Source organism: Cavia porcellus, unplaced genomic scaffold, assembly GCF_034190915.1.
Source record: "Cavia porcellus strain 051 isolate PalLab524CR breed Dunkin Hartley unplaced genomic scaffold, mCavPor4.1 scaffold_17, whole genome shotgun sequence".
NCBI classification, from domain to species: domain Eukaryota; kingdom Metazoa; phylum Chordata; class Mammalia; order Rodentia; family Caviidae; genus Cavia; species Cavia porcellus.
Window position 1 is genome coordinate 4,960,355 of NW_026947500.1, and position 25,558 is coordinate 4,985,912.

At 38.0% G+C, this 25,558-nt stretch overlaps 1 protein-coding gene across 4 annotated transcripts in view; it reads left to right on the forward strand.

The window, feature by feature from the left end:
* Fndc3b (fibronectin type III domain containing 3B) overlaps window positions 1–25,558 on the forward strand; it is a 315,267-nt gene that overhangs the window by 74,815 nt on the left and 214,894 nt on the right. For all 4 annotated transcript variants that reach the window (XM_063227172.1, XM_063227176.1, XM_063227174.1 and 1 more), the window contains exon 3: window positions 18,111–18,186. In XM_063227172.1, coding sequence (XP_063083242.1) covers window positions 18,111–18,186 — 76 coding nt within the window. The remainder of the gene's footprint in view (window positions 1–18,110; window positions 18,187–25,558) is intronic.

Here is a 25,558-nt window from a genome sequence, read left to right on the forward strand (position 1 = left end):
ATTTCATTAACTCATTTATCAATATATAGACATTGTGGTTGTTTCTACTTTTTGGTTACTAAGAAAAATACTGCTGTGAATATTCACATGCAAATTATTGTGTGAACATACAATTTCTCTTGGATATATAATATCGGGCTGAAATTATTTAGCTTTGTTTGGGACTGTTGTCTTCTAAATGACTGCTTTTCTCACCAATAATTTTGTCCACCTCTGAATAGTTACGGCCCGGCATAGTGAAAGTTTGCTTCTCTCTCTCTCCCTCTTTTTTTTTATATTGGGGATCAAACTCATGACCTCGCACTTGCCAGGCAGTTTGCTTATGCCACTGAGCTAAATCTCCTAGCCCATATTTGCTTCTTATAATATATCTAATTGTTTTTTTTTTTTTAATCGGTACCGGGGATCGAACTCAGGACTGCGTGCTTGCAAGGCAGGTGCTTATGCTGCTGAGCTAAATCCCCAGCCTCCAGTATATCTAATTGTTTGTATTCTGTCCTTGAATTGTAGAATTTTGGTTTGAGTTTTTAACATCTGACTATAAAATAATGAGTATCCTTCAGTAATCAAAAAAATTAGTGCTTACATTGACATTTGTAAAATCTACTAGTATATTTAACTTTTTTTATAGGCTTGTGGTATATCTTAAAGCTTTAAGTTTTGAGCATGAAAGAATATCATCTTAGTTTCTGACTCTTAAATTGGCTTACTGAGGGCTGGAGATTTAGTTCAGTGGCACCAGTGCCTGCTGGGCAAGTGTGACCTCACGAGTTCGATCCCTGGTACTCCCACCCTCCCAACGTTGAATTACTATGTTAAGTAATTCTGTGAAGAAGAATGTAGCAGCCACTAAAACCTTTAAGAACAGAAGTATTTATGTAGGGTGGTGGGAATCTTCTGATTTTTCTAATTTAATTTGTGTCATTTATAGCTTACATGATGGGAGGATGCAACCTCATATTGAATTCTTGGTGGCTTTTGATGTACGTGTTCAGTGAACATTGCCAGTAGGGTAGAGACTGGGTTAGATGCTGCTTTATCTGGGCTAGTGGAAGATATTTAATATATATTACTTGTGAATCCCTATTTCTAATGTTTTATTTCCTTTTTTCTTTTAAACTTCTAGAATATTAATTGCTAAAGGGTGCTTTTAATACCTCTCCTTCAGTAAGTGCAGCTCTTTTATATGTATAGAAAACTTACCCCTCAGGGTTGCATGTTACCAAGCTTGCCATGGGAGGTTAAAGTTACTGTCAGTCATTTCAAGTTCTCTTAACTTTGCTTATTCCTGATGATCAGCATTCGCTGTGTCATTTCATTAGACTGTGAGTCCCCTACCTTCTGTTTGTTTTTTGTTTGTTCTTGAAAGCTTTTGTTTCCCTTAGACAGAAGTCATAGCCAGAATTTTTCTTAGAGTGTTCTTCTGAATAGGACTTTCCAGAGAGGGCATTAAGTATGTTAGAACTTTCTAAGTTTCACTACTGCTGTGTTTTACATCAAATGTGCCCGCCTTTCCTATACTCTATTGACCTTTTTTCTTCTGGTGGATACATAATCAGTATGTTCTTCCCTGATGGCTTCCTTCTTGTGGTTAGTAGTTCATATTCTCTCATAGCAAAAGTCAATGTTTAAATGTACTGATAACCACTGTGTCAGGGGAATCTTGAGAGACTTTTGTATATATTATAGGTCTTTGCTACACTGCAGAAATTCTAGTAGAAAGGAAGTTTTACACTCTGTATAGTGCCGAAAAATAGATGAGCAACTCTTGAGGAACCCAGGCACAAAGAGGATACAGTGCTTGAATGTGTTGGAAAGTAGATTGAGGCTGGGTAAATGTTAGTATAGAAAAACAAGCATGGAAAAGCCTAACCTTGGGTCACACTCTTGAGCAAGGTGATGCATGAGAAATGCACAATTTTTGCAGATAATCAAATGAAGTTATTGTTACAAACTGACCCAGTTTCCCTTCACCGCATAAACTTGGAGAGGCTTCTGATGTCAACATATTAGCCTCTCTTTTCGAGATTTGGGGTTGAAATAAGAAAAAGAGAGTAAGATTTATGACTGAATTAAGGAGTGACTGAATAATAGATTTGTTCATTTTAATAAGCATTTGTCAAATGTCTTCTGTGCCAGTGCTGTATTGGGTGCTGGCAACACAAACATGAATAAGCACTATTCTTGCCCTAAGGGAAGGAGCAGTTTAGTTGGGGAGTGAATTGTGATTTACTAAAAAAAAAAAAAAAAAAAAAAAAAAAAAAAAAAAACCGCTTTATTTACACATACGGCAAGCTACAGGAGAAATGCTTGGATTGCAAGTGTAACTTGGTGGGGAAAGGGGCTAGCGTAGGAAAAGCATTTGTAGGATGAAACTAGAATAGAGATCTGACTTAAATTGAAATTTAGTACTGTTTTTCATGGTTTATACATCAAGTCAGCAGTTTCTGTTTCATTAGATGAGAAGGCTCTATAGAGATTATCTATCCAGTGGAGAGCTAATTTTAAGGACATCTGGAACAAGCCATGCCTTCATAGTCTATGTTCTCTTTTTCTTGAAACTTTGCTATGCAGTATCCTTGTTAGTGAGTCAGTTTGTCCTCTGGTGCTCTAGTCTGGTGGTTCATCAGGGTCCTTGATGTCTGTTTCTTAGATTTACTTCGAAAAGATGTAGGTCACTAGCAGTCTCAACCAGAGCCACTTTCCAATTGCAGAGCAAGACAGTCATCCCTATATGAGGCTCTACTGTATTCTGACTTTTAAGTTCTCTTTGCATTGGGTTTGCCAATTGTACTTACTGCAGAGGTTTCCAAAAGTACATGGCCTAGGCAGAATGTCAGCGTTATAGTGGTGCCATGCTTTCAGGGGGTGTTCTTGGATGAGGCATCCACAATAATTAGAACCTTTGACATATAATAATGATAGACACTTCAGAATTTAATTAGCCAAAGGCAATAATGATATACAAGATCTAGGCACTGTCCTTAAAATGATAGAAATTGAACTGCCTTCAAAAAAGAGAGGATTAAGAAACATTATTGGCATGGCAAAGATGCATTGCAAAATAACTGCAATTTAAAATTCTATGATGCTTTTAACATTATGATTGTTTTGAGATTATTGCAGTTTTGATTCTTTGTGTAAATTCAGTAAGACCAAGGACTGTTTCTCTCTTGTTCATTTGTCCCTGACATCTGAGATAGCATTCAGTAAATCTTTTTTATTGGATATAGAATAAAGAAACAAACACATTTAATTCTTTTAAACCAGGACTTGAAAACTGGCTACATGTTGTATTATAGTCTCTTTATTTTTTGTTTTCCTTTTTTTAAAAAAAATTTTTATAGTTATAAAATTTGTTTTTAGGTGCCAATATAGCTGGCCCTCTAAATCTGTGAATTCCTTATTCTCAGATTCAACTGACTGCTGCAGATAGAAAATATTTGCAGAAATGGAAAGAAATTGTATATATATTGAATATGTACAGACTTTTCTCCCTATACTTACTTCCTAACCAGTACAGAACGACAAATACCTATATAGTATTTACATTGTGTTTGGTATTAGAAACCATCTCGAGGTGATTTGAAGCATGCAGGGGGTTGGTTGTGTGAAGGCTGTGATTTTACACTTTTTATAAAGGACTCGAACATCTTCAGGTTTGGGTATCCACTGGCAGCAGGGGTAGATTATCCTGGAACTGATTTCTGTTGCATCCAGAGGGATGGTTGTTTAGAAATAGGAACACTGACATATAATTCTGGATCGTATTTCTGTTTATCTGGAAAATTCAGAAGACCTGACAGCACTCAGCTGGCCTTCACTTGGCAGTAACTGACTAGCAAAAAAGTAGCAGCTGCCTCCTTTAGCTGGGGAATATTGTCCTTAGTCCTTAGTTTGTCTTAAGTCGCTCATTATAGTTATCCTCATTTGGAAACTAGAAATTGTTAACTTCTTTACCTTTGAGATTGCATCTTGTGCTCCACGTATATCATGTTTGAGATACAGCAAAAATGATTTTGGGTTTTCTAGGTATCCTCATTTTGTTCATACTAATACAGCCTTCTAGTTTTCTACTAATGCCTGATGACTTGTAAAATGCATTAGGAGGGGTTCTGCATTATATATGGCTTAGTAAAAGGGTTTCAGTTATTACCGATTAGCACTCATGGTCTTTTTTTTGATGAACAGAGTTTGAACTGCTGAATGCCACCTTGTGACTTCACCAAAGCATAAGAAGGACCAAAGAAAGAAGCAGGTGCCTTCATTCAAATTATAGGGGGCACTGAACACAGATTTGAGGTGTGAGTGTTCCACAGGGCAGAAATGCAAACACTTTTCACGAATTGATTCTTCAAATATTTATTGACTTTTTTAAGAGTAAAATTTTCCTGGCATTCTTTCCTCTAAAAAGTATGTAGTTTAAGTTTTTCTTTGAGTAAGATTAAATCTGATAGATTTCCAGTTTCTGATTTCTTTTTATTTTATTTTGTTTTATTTTTTGTACTGGAGATCTGAACTCACAACTGTACACTTAGCAGGCAGGCACTTATACCACTGAGCTCAATCCCTGGCCCTCTTTTTATTTGTTTAGAAAATATATATCTGTCCTGATGAAAATGATATGGTGTATGGTAAAAATAATATGTACACACAGGAGGAAGAGATGAGACAGTTCTGCATCGAGAATGAAAGGCATATGTTAATACATAATTAGTTTATATAGGAAAACTCTTTTCTCCAAATAATTGATTTAAAAACATAACTGTGTGAAAGATGCATTACACTCCAAACATGACAAAGTGAGCAAGCTGCAAAAACTTAGTGACATTAATGTCCAAGATCCAAATGCAGATACACATTTTTTTTTGTCTCTCCTGCATTTTCACATGCAAAAACAGCCTGCCAAGAAGCCAATTGCTAAAGCACCACAATATTATATCTGGCTAACCTTGGGTTCAGCTACGTTTGGATTATATTTGTTTCTTCAGTTAAATTAACACTGACCCTGAAGTAGCTATTCTTAGTCATGTTTTCTGGTCATCCTTAATGTTTAAATAACTTGAAGCTAGCCATGGTGGGTCTTGGAAGAAGCAGAGTTCACGTGCTACTTATGTTTGTGTCTGCACTGTGTTGGCAGCTTTCCTCAGCCCTGGGCCTTTTTCCTTAGCAGACAACCATCAGCTCAGGTCATCTGTTGAGAAGGAAGTGTGGTTTATGAGCAGCAGGTGTGTTCAGCATGATCATTAATCAGAACAATTTGACCCTGCCTCACCCCGACTTGCTCCTTGCTCCCCATTACTTTTTCCTTGCCATATAATTAGATAAGCCTTTGGTCACAATGGACAGTCTGCATGTAGCAAATTACGCTGAAAGTCTTCTGTCTGGCAAACAATTGGGCAGTTAGTGGAGACAGCAAAGAACCAAAAGAAAAATGGTATTGTTTTGGGTGTAGGTTGACCTAGTATACGTATGTTGTACTTAGACAACATGAAGAACAAGTCCTAAATATAAGAAGTCACAAAACATAATTGGGCACTTGAACAATGGACAGGAACACAAGTCCATTTATCTTTACATCTACAATTTGGCTCAAAAAATTGATTTCTACTTAATTTGAAAATAATACAAATGGAATCTTTATGACAACTTCACAATACTCCGTAGTCAACCTGTATCCACAACTAGACCACAGCTGTTACTTCTGGTTCTTTGCCATCTTCATTTAACTACCCACTTCTTGTAGTTAAAAATTCATCCCTGAGCATGTTACTTTCTCACAAGGAGGTTTCTTTGGTCTTTCTTTGGCAGCGTTGAGTGGTCATTCTAGTGCATGGCTATCTTCAGGTCTTCTTAATGGAGACACCTTTAAGTTTACAAGGTGGCCTGAAGTAGCACAGTGTGCCGAAATAGTCAATAAAAATTGGGGAAACTCTCAGTGTTCTAACCCTAGTAAACCACTTTAAAAATGAGGAAACAGACTATGACACTGGAGCATGTGTTTTATTTCGTGATGCCATTTGGTAGCTAAATTAGAGTAATTCAGCTCATTCATCTTTTGTGATGTCACCATCTTAATTTTTGTTTTGCATTGCCAGAATGGGCCTATTTAAGGCACATTTGAGCTCCCATCACCTTGGCAGAAGGCCACTTGAAAGCATCCTTACTGAGGGGTTCTTTGTTTCTTTTTTACAACGTATTGGATGGCTTTTCTCATGACTTGAAAAAAACTCTTAATTCAAAATAGTAGTGTAAATGATGAAGGATGGCATCTGTGTTTGTCTTTAAGAGTTGTAATAGGAAATCAGACATTAGGTTTATATAAATACCCTGTCCGTGAATTATAGCTGTTTTAAGGGCATCAGTCAAGTGTGAGGTTGGGTGATAAGGACGTTATACTTTAATAGCTGGGTGTTCACATCCAGTTTATTTTTTAGGGTTTTTAAAAGTGGTTTATTTGGGGTCAGGAACTCAGTAACGACTACCTTTACGTGCTGCGTGACTTCTACACTCCTGCAATTCCAAGGAGCCTGCATTGACAAGACTTGAATTCGCATCACTTCCCCCGTGAATTCTTTCTCAGGAGGGGAATAGTGGCTTGTTTTCTAGAAATTATTCCAAAGCCCCCAGAGAAAGTGTTGGGCAAAAAGTTCTGTGAAATTTCAGTATGTTAAAAACGTAAAATATTCCCCCTATTTTTAAATTAATCTATTTTCTCTCATTTTTTTAATTAAGGGAAAACTAAATTAAAGAATAACGGGACATATTATAGTAACTTTTTTGTTGTCCTATTAACCTGACTTGAACCCCAGTATTGCTCTCCCCCTCTTGTTCTGTCTGATTATTATATATTCTATTTTGTTTGATTGTATCAAGTTTGAGGGTATAGGCAATCACTTTGAAGACAATAAGATATACTATGATGCCCCATATGGATTGACTATCGTCCTTTTTTTTGAAGTCCTGTAAGGTCCTCAGTGTAGGTTTTATTGGTTTTGTTCCATATTATTTTGATCAATTCTATTATACCTGATGATGTGGACAACACAATTTGAAAATAGCAAGAGGCACAATGGTAACCACTTTTGATCACCTGGTATTCTATTTTTGCATCACGTGCTATGCCCACCCTTCTGTTCTAATTGACTGTTTTGCTTAGTCACATTTGTTTTTATTCTCTTCAAAAAAGTTATATAAGAACCGTGAGAGTAATAAAACCCTAAAAGTCTAATTGTTACGTAAAAAAGAGAGGAAAGTAAGGTGGACTAAGGGATATAACTGCAGGTATGTTCGAGAGTGTAGGATGGAAAACCATATAACTGAGCTTTTGTTGGATCATTGAACGAAACTGTCTCCAATTTCACTGTATGAATGTTCACTTTATATGCTTTAATTTAGTGATATGGACAACTGTTTCTGGGAAGATAATGTGTAGCCTGTTAACTGGTGATTTCGTACTGTATATATTTTTTTCTAGAAATACTGTATTATTTGTACCCTTTCACTGCATTGTTTTTTTATGTCCTTTCTTTTTTAAAAATTTTTTTTCTTTCTTCTCTCTTTAAATAAAAAAAATGTAAAATATTATAAAAGATTAGTTTTTCATCATTGAAAGGATGCCAAGAGTTTGACTACATTTTTGGTCCTCCATCTTAAATATTACTTTGTAAGCTTGGTGATCATCAGAAGCTTTTGGTCTTGAGTGGTTGTGGAGAAAATGTTGGAGAAAATGATTTTCAGCTGATATTTTTATTTCTTTGTTTCTTTTGCAGTAGAGAGAAGGAATAGTAACTCTTTGAGGGCTTATGAGGTGCTAGGACTGGTGCTAAGCGCTTGGATACATCATTCAGGAATCTGGTACTCTATAAGGCAGCAATCGTTTTTATAGGTGAAACTGAAGGCGAGAAAAGTTAAGTACTTGGAGCTGGCAAATCACAGGGCTGGCATTTGAATCTACTTGTGTCCTCTTCTAAAACATAGGTCCTACCTTTTGCAAAGGGAGATCTGCCTGGGGTGGGTACATCTCCATCATCAGTCTTTCTCCGGTGGACCGTTGAGAGACGTGGGATAAGTTTTCATGGTCTTATGTGGCTGGCACATGACTCCAGAAAGTGGCAGTGATTCTGGCTCTGATATTTGAGGACTAAGTGGTGGTGTGTGAAGATCTGGAGGACAGGTTCCTGTTTGGAGGAGGAGTTAAAGTCAAGTCTTCCAGAGTACAGCCCAGTTCATTGGAATGTGCCCCCTCTTTTTCCTTAGGGAATATTTCTGTCCTGGGTTTAGCACCAGGGAGCAGTTTTGCTGGGGTCAGTAGCTGTGAGAGATAGTGGTGATGAGGGAAGGGTACTATGAGCCTTGGGAATCTCACAAGGGGAGCTTAGGAGAGAGCCTTTATACCCTTCATTTCCATTCCAAAATGACATCATCCTGGAGGCAGCTTGTGAGAATTAAACCTAGAAACTTATAAGAGTTGAACCTACTAACTGGTTTGTTTTTCATTGTTTTTATAATTATTTCTTCTAAATAATGCCAAAATTAAAAAACAAAACAAAACCAAACCTGTTGAAAGAAACTGGCTGCTTTATTCCCCAAGATTGCCTTAAATCTCGTGCCTGTGCCTTCCCTGTTCTCCCAGGGGAACATAGAATTGTCATGCAGCATTCCTACTGTGAACTGTACTGCACCCATTTACTAGTGGCTCCTCGTTTTCTTTGTTTTAGATTGATGAAGGGCTGCTTGGACTTTGCCTTTCCTCAAGATGTTAATTATATGTTTCAAAATCATGTGTTCTGTTAAAAATCACTTACGCATAGCCTTGGAAAGAGAACTGGAGACAAGGAGTTGCTTCAGGGTGCAAAATATTGTTTTGGAGGGCTTGGGAAATAAATCTTAAGAGTTAGTTCATTTACCACCAAGACATATTTAGTCAGTGTATATAAACAAAAGAAGTCACAGTGTGCCTGGACGTTATTTGTCCCAGATGGAGTTTAAACTTGGCTCATTATACTGCACTGATGTCATGGTGCATAAACTGGCTCCAAATTAGACGTGCATAGAATCTGCTAAGTGCTCCTATGTGCTGAGGGCGTGTGGGGAGGAGGGGCGGGGCTGGCTGGAAAATCTTGGTCACATTTTTCCTTCTCGCTCTGCAGAGACTGGTGTCAGTCTTGGATGTGGCCTTGGTGTTGAATGAGGGAAGAATTGGAATGATCTGCTCATTTGTATGAATTGGTATGTGTGTGTGCTCAAGGATGTGGTTCTTCCAGGACTGAGTATAAGTGTGCTTGACTTTCTGATAGTTGCTTGATAAAGTTTGAATATTAACATGTAGTGTAGGAAGGAAAACCTGATAGTGCATTATCCGTTTTTTTGGTGCTTCTGGGGACTGAGCCTAGAGTTTTGCAGAAACTAGACTAGTGCTAAGTGTTACATTTTTAACGGATGTTTTCTTAACTCTGGACAGTTTCTTTAAACTTTTTAGTGATCTCAGGTATTCAGCTGTGTAATTCCATTTCCCCAGATTGTGTAGTGGATAACCTTTTGAACTAATTGCTTAAGTATCTTAAAAAGCAAGTGCTGAATAGTTTTTGGAGGATGTGGCTAAATTTTTAATTCTTCTCTCTGCTTTGAGAGGGCAGCTTTTGGGTCAGAAAACTGCGAGAGGAGAGTATCTTCTTTTGGTCATTAGTACTTACTAGGGAGTTTCCACATTCTGTTGTGTTATAGCATTATTCTTTATTGCTGGCTTTTAAAAATGATACTCTTAATTAGAAGCATTTCCAGGTAATTCCAATCATTTCATAGATATAAGGAATTTAGATTTCAGAACTTCCATGAGTGGATTCCAAAATAGCTCCTCTTGCCGAGATCTCTGGAAGCCAGATAGACGCTGGAGGATGGATGAACTGGGAGCTGAGCCTTTAGGAGAGGCAGAATGTTTCCCAAATAGAAGTGGAAACTCTACTTAGGAGTGAGAATTGGGCAACTTTAGATTTTATTGAGACTCTGCCATTTATTTATGGCAGAGTTGGTAAAATTTTTTGAGTCTCATTTTACTTGTCACTGGTGGGAACTTGGGGATATGATTAGTCTTGAACTCTTGAAGACCAGTAATGAAGTGGTTCTTGTTGGTTTGTAGTTATATTTGTGCAACTTGCCTTTTTCACCAAACCAATGAAAGCTATAGAAAGTGGGCAAATATAAACTACGGTGACTTCTTAGTAAGCTGCCTAGAGGTAAAGGAAAGGAGTCCTAGGTTGGCTACTGAATGCTTTTGGAGTTAGTTTTTATTAGAGCAAAAGTCAAGAAACTAAACAGAAAGAAATGAGGGCCAGGAAAAGTACAGAAGGGAAAAGACACATGAGAAAGGCAAGCCAGTTGTAGCAGGGATAGAAATGGGGAATGGTGGAAGCATACTTAAATAAAATGACAAGAAATAGGAAAATATGAAGTAGCTGTGACTTGAAGACCACAATTTTAGGAAGCCCAGTGTTGCAAAAGCCTGGACAGAACTATAGAGGAGCAAACTTTTTGAGATTTGGGCAGTCACAGAGTTGAACGGTGTATTATTTTTAAAAACTCCTAGTTGGAACAACATAGTCACTACATTATGTCTCTGATGGATATTCCATTAATGTCTTTATTGGATTTTACATGTCTAGTGTTTTGCCTGTCAATTTGAGCTTCTCACTGCCACCAGAGTTACCTGTTAAGGCTGCCTTATTTCTGCTTAGGGTAAAGTCTAGACCTTTAAATAGGGCAAAAGTCACCTTTGAGGTTACAGCTTTAGCCCGCAATTCATGTGCACACCATATAGGAATCCAAGTGTTGGTCAACATGTTGTATCATTCGAGCCTCCCTGCATTCACTTGTGTGATTGTTCTTGTGCTTCCCACTTGCAGCCTCCCACTCCTCTTTTAAATATCACTCCCAACCGCAACATTTCGTGGTTTCTAGATGGTTTCCTCTGGGTCCATGGCACTTGATGGCATGTAATGTTATGTTAGTTACTTTTCTTGTTGCTAAGACAGAATATCTGACACCCAGAGTTAAAGGTGTTAAAGATTTCAGTTGACAATTTGTAGAGATTTCAGTTCAGAGTTGGCGAATTTTAAGGCAGGGTGACATGGCAGAGGGGCGTCCTAGAGGACAAACATTTCATGGTGTGGCAGGTGAAAGGAAACAAGCAGCCACTGCCTTACCATTTCTCCCACCCAGGCTACGAGCCTTTTGCTTAGTGCCAGCCAGAACTGTGGTAATTCCAGTCAGTGGACTAATTTAGTACACACATCCATAATCTCAGTATCACATGCTTTAGATCCGCCTAGCTCTGAAAAGCGCCACCTGCAAGCACATAAGCTTTGGGGAGGATATCTAGGTACAAACCATAACATTACTTTATATAGTTCTTGTATTTCTCTACTATAGCATCCTCATACAAAATGGGCAAGATTTTATCGATCTTATATAATCACTCATGCTTAATACTGTAAGGTGTTTCATAACTACATTGTAATTACTCAGTAAATGTTTGTTGAATTGAATAACCAAGGTTTTAATAATTGTATTAATAATAATTGTATTAATTGAATTAATAATAATTGATTTAAATAAGTCTCCCATAATCAGTGAAAGGGCAAGGCTCAAATAGATGATAATCTGTGCACACCATGGAGAGGAGGCTCTTCCATCTTTTCTTTCAAATCCTTCTAAAACTTGCAAGTATTGTTAATATGCTCAAAGTAGTAGTCCATCATAGTGTTAGTTTTAAGCAATTGAGAAAGTAAAGTACAGGAAAGTTAACTCTAGAATATTTAGTGATAAAATGTGCTCTGTCAAAGGATGGGAACATTGTCCATGAGTATGTGATTTCTTATGTCTTGGAGAGAGGGCATTGTTATCGACCAGTATTGGAATAAGCTCCGAAAATGGTGCAATATTAGAATATAGGTAGTTAAATATATTTTCTTGCTGGCTTTGAGGTTCCTGCGTTAGGGTTGCTTGATTACATTCAATGCATGTGTAACATTAATTAGCACATCAGTGGGGATCGTGTTGCTCTGTTTCAGCCAATCAAAACGGGACATGAAGTAGCCTGATCTGTGAGGAGTGGGGCACACTAGCTTCATTGTGCAAGGCATGCTCAAATGGGGCAGGTTAGATAGAAAGAGGCCTGAGCTGCTGATTTTCCATCCCTGTGTTCAGACCCAGGTCTGGGGCACAGGTGTGTGAATGGGAGTGAGGATTGAAGGGGGGTGCTGTACCTCACCTCATCAGTATCTGTAACAGGGATTAGCACTGACGTGGTGAGCACAGGAACCAAATTTTGTTCCTAGTGAACATAATTGTTAGCTAAAGGAAGGGGAGTAACATTTTTGCTACTCAACTACCCCCGAAAATGTATTTAATAAGACAAAAATGATTTCAGTAGACACCATGGTGCTGCAAATACACATGGGTATTTGGTAGCTGTTACTTTTAGCTGGGAGAAAGCCATACTACAGCCTAGTTGGAATTTTGGATCTTTATACTTTTGGTCTTTGTCTTAAAAGTCCTGTGGTTGAAACTTTAGATTCAGGTGTTACTGACTCTCTTAAAAGAGGCTTTTAACTTAGTTTGGGGCATCTATATTACATTATGCATTTTTTCCATTTAAGTTAATTCTATATTTATATTCTTAGCACACAGCAGCTCTTTTTGTAATAGAATCTCTTTATTCAAGTCAGTATGCAATTAGAGTAGAAATGTACAACTTCTTACAAACAGCCTTTGTATTTTCTTTACCACTGACTGTAAATGTTTTATTTTTATTTAACCCCCACCCCCACCCCCGTGCCTATTCCATTTGCAGCCCAAGGTAGGAAGAATTTTGTGTTGTCCGAGGTTCTGAGTGCTTAGAGCATTGGTGGTGAACCTATGTTACCACTGAGAGCTCTAAAACGTTCACCATCACTGGCCCAGAAGAACACCTGACACATTCTGGGTGCTCATTTGTAAGGGCATTTATTTCATGAAATGCAGCTATTCTTATTGTTTTTATTTTCTTTAGGCATAAAATTGTGTAGCTTTGGTATGTAAAGGTGTTGCATCTGGTTCTTTTTTCTTACTAATCATTCCAGTTTTTGTTGTTAGTGGCAGACAATTTGGGGGGAAGAACAGAGCTTATAATGCAATCTTCACAAAAGTTATCTTGTATTTTTCTTATGCTTACTATTGACCCACAAGAAGTGGCATCTGGCAACTGTGATATAAAAGTGGTTGGCACCTTAGTTTATCTCAGGGTGCTGAAGGGAGTGCATTAAAGGATTTTATGAGAGTAAATTCTGCCCAGTATAGAAGTTAGGGCCTCTTGCTACCTACCTCTGTGCCTTGATTGTGGGTAGGAGGCTCTGCTTCAGAGAGTGAGCTTGAGTTTCCTAGAGGAGAACTTGTCCTGTGTCTCTGGGGATATGCCTTTGACTCAGTTTACTGCATTTTCTCAATATAGCAAATTTTTGAAGTACTGTATTTATGCAGGTATTTGACTTAGTGTAACTGTTACCCACTGTGGTCATGGAGGGGTGGGTTTTGATGCTAGCTCAGACACTTTGTAGTAAGTTTGAACAAATTTCTTATGTTCTTTAAGCCTCAGTTTTTCTGTCTGTAAAATCTGATTAATGGGAGCTCGACCCAGTGGTGTTTCAGTCCTTCTTGGTCTTGTGTGTGCTTTTCCTGCCACCTTTGGATTCAGACTTAGGGAGGATGGGTGAGTTTGGTGAGGCAGCCAGCACTTGCCTATCATCTTCCTAGCTATGTTTCTAACGCACATGCTCATATCTTTAAACCTGGAATACTTTCTTTGTATTTATTATTGCGAAGACCATTATTAGTCATTAGCAACCCATCACTTCCCTTTCCCTGATTTGGAGAAGAAAAGAGGCTTGAAAGACAACACTTAGTTTTCAGTTTTGCCTGATACCAGCTGTGGTCTGTGGCACATGGACCAGGGTCTCAAATGTGTGTGTATGGGAGCCAAGTGGGTGCATCAGTGTGTGTGTGTGTGTGTGTGTGTGTGCTGAGAGAGAGAGAAAGAGAGAGACAGACAGAGCACGTGAGAGGGAGAGAGAGAGAGACAGACAGAGACAGAGAGACAGAGAGACAGAGAGAGAGAGAGAGAAAGAGACAGACAGACAGACCAGAAAATAGTAGACTTGCAAACAGGTAGTACTGTTCTTTATGAAGTCAAAGGTCAGATTTTCAAAGTGATTTTAGACTCTAGGTTTACTTCAATTGTGGAATACATTCCTAGCATCTCTGCTAAGGTCCTGGGTTGGATCCCCAGTGCCACATAAATAAATGAGTGAAAGCTATTGAATGTTTCTGGAAAGAGCCCTTCTGCAGCTTTTGGGTTGTATCGTTTTTTGCCCTCTTAAAAGTATTTGTTAAAAAATCAAAACTGTTAGCTCCAAGGGAGAATTGTTTATTTATACATGAAGCAAGTTAGCAAAAGACAACCTTTAGAAGGTATGGCAAGTGGGGAAGACTCCAGAAGAAGGCTTCTGTCCTACTTGGGTTAATGTCTTGATCATCTGGGTTGAACTTTAAGAATGTTACAAATGCACTATTTCATTTTAGGTCACTCTGTGTTACTACCCTAGCTGACGCAGTTTTTGATGGACATGTTGAAGTTTAATTAGGTGGCTGGTGGTTTTCTTAATTTGAGGCATAAGTTAGGAATTTTTCTATAGGACTAATCTTAGATACAGTTACTTCTGATCTTCTACTTCTAATCAGCCATTCCATATTTAAATTACAAAGGTAGATTTCCTTTTTCTCTTCTAATGAATGAAAACAGTTAAATTTAGATTACACTGTTGAGGCAAGATCTTTAGCACCTTATTTCAGTCTGCCCATTGGGTCAAGTATTTTCAGGGTGCTAGGTTTAGCCTTTTTCTCAATTGTATTAGTCTGGTTTCTTTTGTATTAGTCTGTTTCTTTGTGGACTCTGGAAGGCTGGTCACTTACTTTTCATTAAGGCTTGATAAACTACCGGTACGGTGTTTATTTTGGGCTTTTGATTCAGGTAGCCTTAGTGGATTTGAAACAGATCTGATGAGGCAGTAGTAGCCTGAGGTATGCCCCTATATGCTTTTGATTTTGTTCTGCGTTAAGAAGAAAAAACTTCTCAGTGATTGAAACGGTTGTCTTGCGTTTTTTTTCGCCTTCTCTGACAAGACACAGAATACAGCATAAATCCATTTAATGCTGACTTGGGAAGAGTAGGAAATGGTCAGCGAGAGGATAAAAAGATGATGAGGCTTGGACAGCAGTGTTTTGTTTTATATTTTGTATTTAAGAGAACTTGTAGTGGTTACAGCTGCTTTGTGGCTAAAGAGAAAGGGAAGAGGGGGAGGAATAGAGAGGGAGAAGGAAAGGGGGAGTAGGGAGGGAGAGAAGGGACGGGAGAGAGACAGGGAGGGAGGTGGGAAGAGAGAGAGAATGAACTGTGTAAAACAAAAGGTTAGGCATCCCAGTCTGCCTGGGCGGCACTCATGCTCTTCAAGGCAGGGTGATGCCAGACCTGTGGGGGGATTCAGTCAGGTCTGCAGGTGGTCACTGGGCTGTTGTGTCAAAATTGTATTTTTATCTCTGCAGTTGATAATGAAAGCAGCAAAGTGGTCATCTTTCTTTAGTATAATGCAGTGGTTTCTTTTAAAATACCTCCGTGGCAAGATGAATGCATATTGTTCAAATGAATGCATACTGTTCAAATAGTGACTTTTGCTCTAAGAAAAATTGGTTTTAGGACACAGGAGATTTGCCTGGTTTCTGAGGTAACTTGGTAGATTGTCATCTGGTTGCTATAGAAACTCAGTCACAGTGAAAATTACAGGAAGTAAACATTTGAAGGAAGTATTTTAGTAGGCTGCTTCAGATCTCTTTACCTATCATCCTTCCCTAAACAAGGGATGTGAGAATGCCTCTGGGCATGCTTTGAATGGTGGCTGGTGTAGGCAACTGCAGGAACAGTGGTTAGAGTCACTCGTCATGGAGTGTGGCGGGAAGATAATGTGGCAATCTGGAGCATACTTCACTTCAGCAATCCTTTTTTTTGCTTGGGATTTTCCATAATATTGGTGAATTGTGTTTTCAGCAGCAGTATTCATGTTATCTGACAAGTAATGTGAGAAGAGAGTATATGAATTTATGAGTGTCAAAATCTGAGACATAGAATCTTGTCCGTTGATCTCCCCTCCCCCCAGCTAATTAAGTCCATAGGCATCATATTATTAGCTTATCTCTAGAGGTTTGGATGCAAAGCAGGTGGTTTTGGCTCTATTAGAGTGATGCTTGAGTCTTACTAAAGATTTTGACAGAGATAGGTATGTTCCTATATTTATGTAAAAATAAAGTTAACTCAGATAATTTTCATGTTAAAGGAAGGGCTCTAAAAGTTCAGTTTCAAGAAAGCAATTGAAATAGTTTATCACCCTTTAGAGATCTGAAGGGATTTCCTTTTGAGATCTTAAAGTGGCACAGTGTGTTTATATTGGTGAGAATTTGAATTCTGAAGACCAAAAGATTATTGACACAGTTACTGTACAGGAAAAATAAATTGCCTTGAAATGACTTATCATTCAAAATAAATAGGAAGCACCAGGGATGAAGGTTGAACTGTTCTTTTTCAGTTAATTTATGTCCTAATTTTAAAATTTTAATATCTTGGCAGTGTCTGCTGTGATGAATTATTAGAAGCAGCAAAGCACATGGATATTAAAGGTTTAATTTTAAAGGTGGAATTACATTAATTTTAATAAATACTTTTATAAAACTGATAGATTATAGCATATGTAGTAAAGTTGACTTTTGAAGTGCACTGTATTTTTATTTTTATTATTATTATTATTATTATTTTTTGGTACTAGGAATCAAACTAATGACCTCTCTTGCTTGCCAGGCAGGCACTTACGCTGCTGAGCTAAATCCCTGGCCTGTCGAAGTGCATTTTATGAACGCTTCACTTCTAAGTTAAAATAATTGTATTTTTATGATTTTCACTCAGTAAAAATAATGAGTTCTGATGATGTGCCAGAAGTGGTGCTGGACAGTCAGATCTTATCTTGTGTCACCTAATGAAAGAAGGAAAGGCAGAGACTTAAAATAATTGCTTAATTAATTGGACTTTAAATTTTAGGAAGCAGTGGTAAAGTGGAGGTTTTTGTTTAGTAGTTTTTGTTTTAGAACATCTAGTGGGCACTTAAGCTGTCTTGGGAGTCAAATTCCACGTTTTAAACTGAGAAGGATGGGCAGACATTGGCTGCTCAGGAAAGGAATAAAGTCAGTAATACAAAGATAAGGGAGTAGGAAACGCGGGCTTAATGGTCTGAACCATGAAGAAGGCTTACTCCAAGGACCTGTAAACACAGCACTGACATTCCATCAATTTCTGAAATGTGTATTGATTATTTGAATAGTAACCATGAACCTGATAATTTTTAAGTACAGTTTTTGAGTTATGCCTTTTGTGTCTAAATATAAGTTAGCTATATATTAGTGATTCCTCTTTCTATTTTATTAGAACAGAGACTGTTGAAAGAATATATCTCGCCATTGCCACTCCTGGTCTAGTCTTGGAAGTTACCTTCTTATATTAAATATAGATGGTCACTTGACTAAAACACTAACTCTAGGTAATAGATTTAAACATTTGAGTTTGGTGGGGCTAATTAGTAATATCTATTTTACTTTGTGTTTTCTACATACAGATGTTTTAGCAAGCTTTTTATTTTTATAATTTTGTTCGTATAGTTTTGTTTCTTGTTTCTTCAAGAGTTGTCTAAATTCATGAGAGAAAAAAAGGAATTGTGCTTCCTAAAGAAAAGATTTCTTAAATTTGAATTTTCCAATTTACATAAGTAGCACAGGAAAACTCACTTGGTTAAATGAAAATACATGTATCCCTCTATCCTTACAAATTTTAACCAAGTTAATGATTTATACCTAAGTTTTATGGTTATATAATATTCTGTGCTGTATACTTTCTACCTAGTACATAAATTTAGATAATAAAACTTGAAGAAAATTGTTAGGTGTTTTAGTATTAAATTAAAATTAATGTATTGTTTTGGCAGGTTATTCTTGTTCAAGTTAATCCAGGTGAGACTTTTACAATAAGAGCGGAGGATGGAACACTTCAGTGCATTCAAGGTAAGAAAAAATTTTGGTAAACGTCTAATCAAAGAATTTATTCTACATTATTTTAAAGATGTGGGGTTTTTTTTTTTTTTTTTGTCTGTGTCTGCATACGATTCTAGAAGTACAATGTGTCTTTTTCTTTTCTCCCCTCCCCTCTGTCAAATAGTGGCAAATGTATATTGCTGTCCAAATGATGCTTTTGTGGTAGTAAAGTCTGATTTGCGCACTCTTAGCTATTTGTTGCTGAGTAGTGAATCACTCCAAAATTTAGTGATTTAAAATAAAACTGATTATTTCGGTTTCAGTGGATCAGGGAATGGGCATGATTTAGCTTGGGCTTTGGGCTTCCCAAAAAGCTAAAGTCAAGGTGTGGACTAGGACTGCTGTTGTCTTAAGGTAGGTCTACATGCAGGCTCCCTCAAGTTGTTTTGGCAGCATTTTGTTTTCTGGGGGCTGTTTGTAGATTTCCTTTAGTGCCTTGCTGAGCCTGTGCCATGGCAGCTGGCTTCACCAAGAGCGTAAGTCAAAGAAAGAGTCAGTAGGCTCAGCCCACAGTCCACAAAGGCAATTAAAGAAGCATGTGAATCCCAAGAGGCCCTTCAGTGGGTGCTGTTTTAGAAGGCTGCCCTTCAGGCCCCAATGAATCATGTTCTTTTCACATCTAACATGGCCTCTCGCAGTTTCTCTGAAGGTCCTGTGACATGTATCACCTGAATCCAGGTTTTTGCCATTTAACTAAGTTCCAGGTGTGTATGTGGTTTTTAAAAACCTAGGTGTTTATTAATTTCTAGTTTGTGCACCACTAATACCTCTTCTTCAGTTTATTTTGGAAGGAAATGGCTTGGGTTTAATTGCATGGGAGTTTTAGGTAGGAGCTCTGTTGCTGGTCAGTGAACACTGCTGTATTGGAAGGTATGGTTAGTGATAGCTCTTTGAAATGTATAGTGATGCGGATCGTGAGACAAATGGCGTGTAGCTGAGAGATCTGTGTTAGCTTAGTGATGGGAACTGGATCAGGGGATTTATTTATAATACTTGGGTTGCTTACCAGCATCCACATAAATGAAAGTGTCCCTCAGTTTTAGTTTCTTTTAATGAGAAACGGTTGGTCTTCCTGTTGCATTTGTTAATGCAGCGAGCACACTGCTTTGCCGCTTCAGTCCTTTTTTTTAATTTACAAGAACAGAGATTTAGACCTTGTTCTTTGGGAGGATTAAGTGTGTTTTTGAGGATTCAAACTTAATGAGTTTTAATTAAGATTAGTCTGACATAATTTAATCATTTTATTAATACTTTTCACTGACTCCCTTTCTCTGAACAGTGTGTCCCTGAAATCAGTCTTTGGTATTTTAAACCACTTAAAAACAAGAACTTAGTCTTTGCTGAGGAAAAATATGAAGCAACTTCAGATCAAGGAAGAGAGGAAATAAATATTTTTACCAGCTCCTCAAAATGAATATAATTATTATGCACTGCAAACATGTACTAATAAAAATTTAAAATATATTACAGTGTATAGAATCTTCTTCCTACTCATAGTAATAAAATAGATATTGTTAATTAAAACTTTAGCATCTGCATTGTATGTCTTTTTTTTAAAAAAAATCACACTTTAAAAACTAGATGAAAAATTACATTTGTGAATAAAACTGAGGTTTCGTATTCAGTAAGAAAGCATTTGAGTCTTTGCCTGTTGTAATTTTGGAGGTCTGTGAGTTGTCCGGTAGATTGGGACTGTACAACTGAGTATGTGTAACAGAACCTTTAAAGTAAATTGCTGCAAGATCAACATAAGTAAAACGCTTTCATGCCACCCGAGTTCACTCTTTGGTAAACTCCGGAGAGTTCACTTTTAATGAGTATTTTTTTTGTTGGAGTTAGCCTCTCCTTCACTTTTGTTTTTTGAGGCCACTGGTACACTGCATAGGAATTGCTCCAAGTATATGGCTTTATTCACAATGAAAGCTTGGTTTTTATTCATGATGATACTTGGAGAAAAGTGACACTAACACCCTTCCACTGATTGCAGAACTGCTTTTGAATAAAACAGAATTGTAAACCCCATTTATCTTTGGGTCCCCTCCTTCTGTTCTTTGTTCACTTGTGAAGATCCAGACACTAGGGTTGTCTCCATTTGGGGTATGATAGTGCCGTTAAAATGCATAGGACAGAATGAGAAAGAGCCAGGAACCAAGTGCTGTGCTGGGACTCAGGCGGCACTGGAGGATTAGGGTGAATTTCATAAACGGGCCGGAAAGGTGTCAGCAGACTAAAGTCTAGATCTAGACCCATAGATGGCCTCTAGTCACTAACAGGCAGTCACTAAGCTGCAAAATGAAAAAGCCTCCATGTGCGCTGCAGTGAGAGCTAGTGAACATTTCACTCCAGCAGGGGAGAGCACAGCAAAGTAGAATGTGGGCACAAGCAATGCATGTGTAAATTCCTACACACACTTGGATGCCATCCCGACTCTTGCTGTGATCTCATTTCTATCATTGCGTGCATTCCACTCTTAGGCCATGCGGTGCATTCTCTCATTTACTGAGCGTGATAGGGGCACTTCAGGAAGCTGAGGCCTGTGGAGATTGATTCACACTCTTAAGATCACCTAGCCAGAGAGAGGCATGCAGAGCTGAGTTGTCATCCCTGGGATGTCTTTCAGTAGAGTGTAAGTTCATCATTATCTTGCTCTGTGGCTTTCCCTCAAGAAGGTTCCATTTTCCTCAGGCATGTGACAGAACAAGGTGGGTTCCTGTTTGTGAGTACAGCGATAGTTGCAGGAAGCCAGGATGAGACAGAGATTGGGTTTGTAGAACAGAAGTGGGTGGTCAAGACTGGGCCTTGGGTAGGAGACAGACATCTTGTTGAAAACTAAGATGTCCTTAAGTAGCTCAGGGTTGGGCTAGCAGACGATCTGGTGCAGAGTGAGTTGTTTTAGAACTCATTATTTCTGCCGTGTTAAGATTGCCCTCAGATGTTGTGTGAGCTCAGTTTCCAAGTGGAGCTGCCAGCTCCAGTCTCGGGCAGATGATTGGTGCATGGGAGAGGGCTGCCTCAGTGGGACACAGTCTTTCTGCCTGCTTTCTGAAAACCTATTAAGAAAGAATCAGAAATCAGGGTATCTAATAGTGGAAATTTCTGACAGAAGTATTTGCATCTTAGTAGATCAGCTTGTGGAGAGATTTTGTTTTGTTTTAAATTGGGGTGAAACGTTATTGTTGGTGGTGGACCTCCTAGGAATTCTGAAGTCATATTCATTGTTCAAGCCATGGTTCAAACTGTTAGCCTGCTAACTTTGCAGCTATCTCAGTGTTAGGTTAGGAACTGTTGTGGGGATACCTAATGGGAGAGAGTGGAGTTGGTTTTAGGACTTTTGCAGTGACACCATGTGAGGTTCACCCCTTTTGCTTGCCATGTGATTTGTTGGCCTAATAATTTTCTGAAAGACACTGATGTCACTAGAAAGACCCCAAGAACTCATTGTGGTGTTATTAAAAGTCAGCTTGGAAGTTGAAAACACTAATATTGAAGACTGTGGTTACTCTGGGAGAAAATTGGATTTTATTTTTATGGGACTGTCCTTGGTGATAATGAGGGAAGAAAAACACAGGAAACATACAATGTGCTATGACAGCAGATCATTTCTAATGGAATATTTCTCAATATTTTCCAAGCAACATGAATCATAGGTCTTGAAGGGGCCACAAAGGGCACAGCTCATTTTCACTGGAGGCTGGACTTATACCTATGGCACCCCAGACAAAAGATTATTTATTTCTTGGCCAGATAGAAGTGTATAAAGAGCTAATTGTTAAAAAGTAGTGTGCTAGCAATCAATATGAATCCTTGCCTTTGCTTAAAGTCCGGGATTAATAGAGGGCAGCTGTGGGTCTCATTCTTTCATGTGGGTGTCTGGGCTGAGGTGCTGGCATACAACCTTCCTTCCTGTCCACACATGCTGTCTTTTTATCTGGACTGTTTCTTTGCTCCCTGTAGCATTCTCCAGCCAACACAAATACCCTACTTCCTGGAAGGCTCTAGGTCTCTCTTCCAAGAGCCCTCCTGGACTGCAGTCATCCATCCTGACTTTTCTGAGTTTCGAGGAGCAGGTGTATGCAACAATGCAGTCTAGGCACATGAAAACTTTAGCTTTTGAATCATACTCTGAAGTCACTGTGACTGGAAGCAGTATATCCACTCTGCCTTGCTCCCCAGGGATACACACAGACCATCATTGACTGGACTCCTGACTGTCCTTCATATTAGATTAAGTATGCTGTTTTTTTCTTTATCTTAGACATGATGATTTTTCTTTTAAATTTTACCATTCTAGTGGGAGCTAAAAATGTTTAGTGATACATATTTAGGGATCACTAAAGTCTCTATAGAACTTTCAAATTAGATTGCTAATTGAAGCTCAGTTTGTTTTTGAGAAAAAATGAAATCCTCAAGAACTTTCATAATGATCCTATATTAATACAGCAATTTTAATTTAAGATTGTTATACATAAATTATGAGTCTGGGGAAAATAGGTGAATGTCGTGATGACATAGAAAATAAAAAAGATTCAATGCTTAAAAACCATCATTATCTAAATAAATAATAGTAAAATCTAAAGATGTTAATTATTTTTCTTCAGAATAATGTAGATATCTTTTACAGCTTCAAATTATGAAGTTGTATTGTGGATTGACTCAGTGTCAGCAAAGTGTATGGTTGGGGAAACTTCTCAGAGAGCCTGCCCTGAGATAGCTTGAGCATCGAAGCTGTTGGAATGTGTGCAACTTTTTTCTTCTCTCCCTTGTTCTCCTTAAGCCCTCTTCAGCTCTGTGTCTTATTCTCCTCCTGCTCCCAGCGAGTGTGGGAACTGTATCACTGATGAACACCACGCTCTGCTCGGTGAATGACACCATTGAGAGCTGTTCCATGTTCCTGAATTTCCTTGTCTCCTCCCTCCCCCACCGCACCCCCCACTCCTCGATGTATGATTCAGCACCCACAATGTCACAGGGACCTTCTGGTACTTTTTTTTCTTTCTTATGTGCCACTTTCCATGTACTTACTAGACTTGTTCGATGGATTAGAATACTGATCTGTCCTTTCTAAGAATTATATGACAGGCTCCAGGAAACTGAGGTTGTCTCTAGCTTTGTTTATGTCCTGACTAGTATCATAGCTTACTTGGATTTATAAGCTAGGTAGATAAATTTCAAAAGTAAAGCTTCTATGTGCTTTAATCCTTTAATGCAAACTGCATATAAAAGAGAAATCCGTGTTTTACTATCTTAAAACCCAGGACCTGTGTCAAATAAAGTCTTGTCTTTAAAGGTTGAAGGTTGCATTCTCATCTTGGCTTAAATACAATCAATTTTAGATAAAAGAATTTTTTTAAAAAGTAAAATTATAGTATGAGTGCATTAACTATATTTATATCTTAGATTATGTTGGCCCCAAAATTATTATTTGACTATATTTAATTATTTGTAGAATGTCTTACTAGAAATAGAAATATTTCTATTATATAAGATTAAGATTTGGGGAACTTATTTTTCTACACAAGAAACGTCTTTGAAAATCTGCTTATTTTGCACTTGTGGGCTTTTGTGAGAGATTACTAATAAGCTGAAGTGTTTCTGTAAACACTTAGGCCTCCCTTAAAAATCTTTTAGAATTGAAAATAGGAAGTTTGTTTTTCCTAGGCTAGCCTCCATGTCATGCCTATCTTTCTGATAGGTTGAAAGCTGTATTTGGCAAGAATTAATTCATAGTTTTCCAGGAAGGCCTTAAGACAAGAGAGTCTGAATTTTTAGGAAAATCTGTATTATTCTACCAACTTTCAATCACATTTTATAACTTTTAAATAGTATCTTCAAGACAGCTCAATGTTTTATCTGTATATTTATTTGCTTTAAAAACATTTTTGCTTTGTAAACATTTTTCATTTCCATTGCTAGATTTATTTCCCCATGAAATATTGAAGAAAAATGGCTTTCAGCTTTTGAGCTGAAATGTTTGAGAGATTTGTTTTGTATATTGTTTAGCTTTTCCTCCAAACAAGTACTGATACATAGTTCTACAAATAGGCAATCCATATGCTCAACTGATAGGCTCCTTCACAGACAGCAAGCAGCTTGCTGCTGCTCACCAGCAGAGTGCTCCCTGCCAGAGCTGCTGAATGCTGATGGACTAGTTTATGAAAGGCAGGAGAGGAAAAGCTGTGATGTTACAGACCACTGTGTTCATGTGGAGGCTGTCAGGGGCTGAGTTTTATCAATGCCTCTGTTGCATCCCCAGGAGGTGCTCAGTGCCTCCCAAAAGAGGTAGCTTGGGTGCCTGCCCTCTCTACCTCTCCCTCTTCTCTTCCCACCTATCATGATTGCCATTTTTTTCTTTCAGTTGCACAGTAATGGAATTTTAAACCATTAAATCAAAAACTTCACCCAACTTTTGTTGGCCTTTTTTCTTCAATAGAGTTCTAATGATTTGCTTCATTAATATAAATGTTAATGGTTATTAAAATTTCAGAGTAAATGGCCTGTACTATGAACCTTTGGTGTTTTGCTAATTATTAACCTCAGCTTCATTTCTCTCCTAAAAATGGGGACAGGGTTTGATCTGGTGTCTGAGAGCATTGTGAAATAATCTGTTGTGCCATCACCACCATCACCATCATTATATAGCAATGTAAACAGCTTTGCTAATTGTTTTTTTCCTAAAGAGATTACATGGTTAATTATAGGCAGTGACTTAGTGTCCTGTTTGTGGAAACCAGTTGAAGTTCCAGCTTCCATTTCTTCCCTTATTTATAATAGGCTTGCTTTCATGGAGTTGCTAATGATGGCACGAGTTCAAACATTTCAGATGGAGGTTTATGGGAATGTGTATACTGTTCAGATATAGGATTGTAACTAAAACAATGAGCCCGCTGTTCCATGCATTTAAAGTAAGTCTTGTTGTAGTTGAAGCTTCAGATGTTGCCTTTCTTTTGGTATAGCTGTAACTCTCACACTATGCCTGAGCAGCTGTATTCACACAGGCTCTTAGAACCTCCTATTGTAACCAAGAAAGCAGTTCCTCTGCATGAGGCGCCCTTCCTACAGGCATGACTTTTACATGTCCATTAAGTTCTGTACCTTTTACATTTATTTAGTAATCTTGCTCTTAGGTAGTGTTAAGGGACTAAGTAAGATATATTTATATGTGATCGCTCCAGATCTTAGAGTGAGAGTACTTGCCTTTGAAATACCTGCATGTTAGTTGTATGCTGTAAGTTACTTCCTTCTGCATACCTCAGTCTCTGTTTTTCTCTAGAGCTGCAATAATATGTGTCTGATGGGATTGCTGAGGACTTAATGAGATATTGCATAGAAAGCACTAGAAAGA